At 46.0% G+C, this 3953-nt stretch overlaps 1 protein-coding gene across 1 annotated transcript; it reads right to left on the bottom strand.

Moving 5' to 3' along the window:
• Positions 1-797: 797 nt before the first annotated feature.
• Positions 798-1850, bottom strand: LOC142957331 (transcriptional and immune response regulator-like). Its single transcript, XM_076099068.1, has one exon. It carries the CDS (start codon positions 1689-1691, stop codon positions 1389-1391), a length of 303 nt encoding a protein of 100 aa, XP_075955183.1. The 5' UTR covers positions 1692-1850; the 3' UTR covers positions 798-1388.
• Positions 1851-3953: the final 2103 nt, after the last annotated feature.

Genomic DNA, 3953 nt, shown 5'->3' with positions numbered 1-3953 from the left:
TCTTATCTGGAGAGCAGGGGGATGATTAAATGGACTCCGGCACAAACATGTTGTGCGGGGAAAGCCGTCCAGCCCCCACCCTCCCAGCCTGAACAGGGCTAAACTGGTTTGCACTGGTCTGATGAGGCACACGCACAATGCTGTGGGGGAAACCCAATGAAGGTTAACCACATTCTCTTTCATGAGGAACTCTGTGCCCTTAAAATATTCTCTGCTACATCAGATTGCCTGACAACACAGGCAGAAATGTGCTCATCATTATGCCTATTTTATTCATGTTTTTACTCCTCGATTACACGACTCAGCACAATAGCTGTTACACTTCTGTGCAGTGTTTTCATCTCCACCAAATGTCACAGGCGTGAAGTCAAGACTAACACCATTTATATTGCTGTGTATTGTTTGACCTTAGTGTTTTGTTTATGACTGACAAAAAGGCTGTTGGACAGGTTTCATGTCAAAACATCATGTTGATAAGTCATTTCATTTTGGATCCAAACAAGTCCAGAGTTAGAAAGGTATTTCCACCTTGATGCTGCAAGCCTACACTGCAGTCATTTATTGTCTGAGGGTTCCTGAAGACGGGCTTTTTTTTGTTCTTCCTTTGTTTGCTCTTGCAGTCCATCCTCACAGTTTGCTGCCTCACTGATCCAAAAGGTCAACACCACTGTGATGCACCTATAATAATTCAGCCTCGGCTTAATCCGCCGTAATAAAAACAGGAGGATCTTAACATGACGCAATCACCTATAATGTCAATGACTTGTGTAATAAGGACAAACCAGGTATCACATATAAACAATTCAATAATTTATTTAGAAAAAGATGCACAGAGGAACACATCATGAATGCAAATCATCGTGTGACAATAACACATTAGTGAATACCAACGAGTCCTTTTCATAGAACAAAGTGAAGCTGAGAGTCAAGGCATGTGTTCAGGCATTCGTGTGGGCGGATTCTTCGGCACCATAAAAGTCTCAGATTGCAGCTGTGCACCGCCATCGGACGCGGCGACGTGCACCTTGTACACGGGGGCAGCTTCACAGTCAGGCATCCACAGGAACGCATCAATAGAAATCAAGTCTCGGGGAAAGGACGTGCGTGCCCTTCCATGTTCCCGGTCAGTTCCTCCATCCGGGAGGGGGACTCTCCGCTGTCACAGCCGTACCGTCCACGACGCGACAGCCGCTACGTGTTGCCCCCTCTCCGGGAGGCCGGCGGTACTCTCCTCCGCGCCTAACGCTCCTTTTCCATGCGAAAAGGTGGGACCGCATCTCGGCGGTGACCCAGTCATATCGGGAGCGTTTCTTTTCACATTCGGCTCAGACATGAGCCGACAGAGAGAGACGCGACCAAAAAAATAATAAAGAACTGTTAAAACACAGTCAACGTATCTTGAGCAGCTGCCGGACCATGCCCGCGATCTGGAGGAACTTATCCTTCTTCCGCTGCTTCAGAGCCATCAGGGCCCGGGCCGTCTCCTCCGGGTCCAGCATGTAGGAGAAGATGCTCCTCACTCTCTCCTCCGCCTTCACGTCGCCCGTTTTCTGGAAGAGCCTCATGACCGCGTCCTGGTTGACGTTCTCGAAGATGTTGGCGACGGCCTTCTTGCGGTGCGCCGTGTCGAACTTGTTGCCGCGGACGGAGGGGCTGACGCGGCGGCACTCGGAGGAGACGTAGGACGACATATTTGTCTTCGTTTTGTCCAGTTGGGGACTCTGTGTGCTTTTTCTCCGCTCCGATCGTTGCCCCGCAACTCGATACGGAGGAGCTGTTAGGGATGCGCACTCTGCGGCCGGAGCGGCTTAAGGCTTGAGTGAGTCAAGGAGTGAGTGTGCGCCGGAGAGCTGAGCCTCAGAGTATTTATAGGAGCTGTGGGAGGTTCGTTCTGCCGGGACAGCTGTGACATCAGCAGTCTCTGAAGGCAGAACCCCCCCCCCCCCCCCCCCCCCCCACACACACACACACACACCCACACCCATCCAGCTCTCCAAACTTTACGCGCGGCAGTCTGACTGATGTGCAAATAAGCCTTTCTTTCCCTGAAGTAAACAAATAAGCACAAACAGATATTATAGAGCACTGTGATATAATGCGCCATGTCAAATGCACCGGCAATTGCCAGCTGTCACTAAAACATTAGGAGTAGTTTCATTTCACTATTGAAAATACAATGTTGAAAAAAAAAGCTCTTCGCTCAACTATAAATCCATAAAAACTGAAGTAAAAGTAGAACTATCACATTGTAAACGCACTGCATTAGGCTACACAAGTGGCATTAAAATGTACTTAAATACCATACAGATACACATGTATTATCAACAAAATGTACTTCAATGATAAACACTTTGTGGAGAAGAAAGACCTTTACTGTAGCCGCTATAGACCTACTGTATATACTCCTGGGTGGTTCAATCCAAGCATCTTAATACACTCATTGAGCATTTTGTTCATGTATAAAGTAGTGACTGTCCAAATCAGTTGAGTGAAAAAGGACAGTATCTGTGCCTGAATTGTAGCAGAGTGGAAGTATAAAGCATTATAAAGTACTTAGTTACATTCCACAACAGTACAGACATGCACATATCATGTATGATGATATGTCGTATATTTGTATATCACAGGATGTTATTACCAGGGCCCCCAGATGTGCATAACACCAAAGTGACAATCAAGGCATGCTGTCTCAGCTCATGTGAGTCACTTGTGTCTTTTGGTTTGTTATTGTAGGCACGGAGCAACTCTATGAATCAAGAATAAGATCAATAAAATTGTGAATCTGCTCTCTATTCCTATTCTTTTCCTGTTGGGACATTTACACTGGCTGGAGCGCTAAAGTGTAGAGGTACATGTTATAAACTATGTTATAAATGCTATTTTCAAATAGTGTTTTTGATGTGACATTTACTTTGTAATCAACTTGAGTTTTGAGTTTTTTTGTCATGTAGTGTGTGTTTTTCTACCGTTCCCCAAACTGCTACCGACCTCCCTTTGCCAGTGAGCAGTGCTACAAATAAATGTTTCCCATTCTGGCTTTGACGTAGAAGGTTAGTGAGTTCTGTTTACAAGCGGGGTTGAACCGCGGCCCATGCAGTCCAGCTGATCTGTGTTGATAAGGCTGCAAGGCGTTCCCCCTCGAGAGGCGACTCTTCGTGATAAACAAGTGTCAGCCTCATGCTGGTGTAACTCTCATTCCTTCCTAAGAAAAAGAAGCTGACCCTTCTACAAGCGTGACAACAGCTCAGTCCCTTATATGGAAAAAAAAGTCAAAGTCAGGGTCAATGGCCATAAGTGACGCAGGAAGTGTATCGTTTCCCCCCCAGAAGTCTGCACAATGAAGTCCGTATGCTCGGCATGCGGCATTGGCTGTAAATGCTGAGTGGAGCATTAAAGCAAAGATCCTGGCTGAGTCTGCGGTGAAACAATACCCAGTTCCTCACTGACAGCGTCAGAACAATATGTCGCCACAGATGCCCGTCTCTCTTGAGCTGCCATGGCAGATATAACTGGAGAGACACAAAGAAATGAAAGTGTCGGCTGGTGGAAACCGCATATTTATGACCACAAAGTCGCTGCATGATAGACGAGCAACACACAATGAGGCTTCAGCGGGTAGACGAAGACCGGGGCCTTGAGCCGCTGACCCTGTTCTCCAGTCCACACCAAGCATTCATGCTTATCATAACAAAAGGGACACGGAATTTACTTCTGTCATCTTCTTTCTTTACCAGTTAGTCACACATAAATAGCTTTACAGCTGTTTGATATGGAGCCTTACATCGATCAGTGAGCCAATGTTTTCTATCAATAATGGAAGTCCTGTTAGACCTATAGTTCATAAGTAATTCACAACAGTTCCCTGAACTGTTTTTTTCTCTTAATGCTTTGTCTTTATCTATTTTCCTTCTAGCAAGTATTAGGACTGGTGTTCTCAGAAAGTCATAAAACAA

The sequence above is a fragment of the Anarhichas minor genome, unplaced genomic scaffold (genome assembly GCF_050575085.1).
Source record: "Anarhichas minor isolate MPS153535 unplaced genomic scaffold, ASM5057508v1 ptg000025l, whole genome shotgun sequence".
NCBI lineage: Eukaryota > Metazoa > Chordata > Actinopteri > Perciformes > Anarhichadidae > Anarhichas > Anarhichas minor.
This window is presented reverse-complemented; position numbering and strand designations above follow the sequence as displayed.

Excerpts from the sequence above, each read along its gene's own strand:
- LOC142957331 (XM_076099068.1), bottom strand. The coding sequence starts at position 1,691 with ATGTCGTCCTACGTCTCCTCCGAGTGCCGCCGCGTCAGCCCCTCCGTC.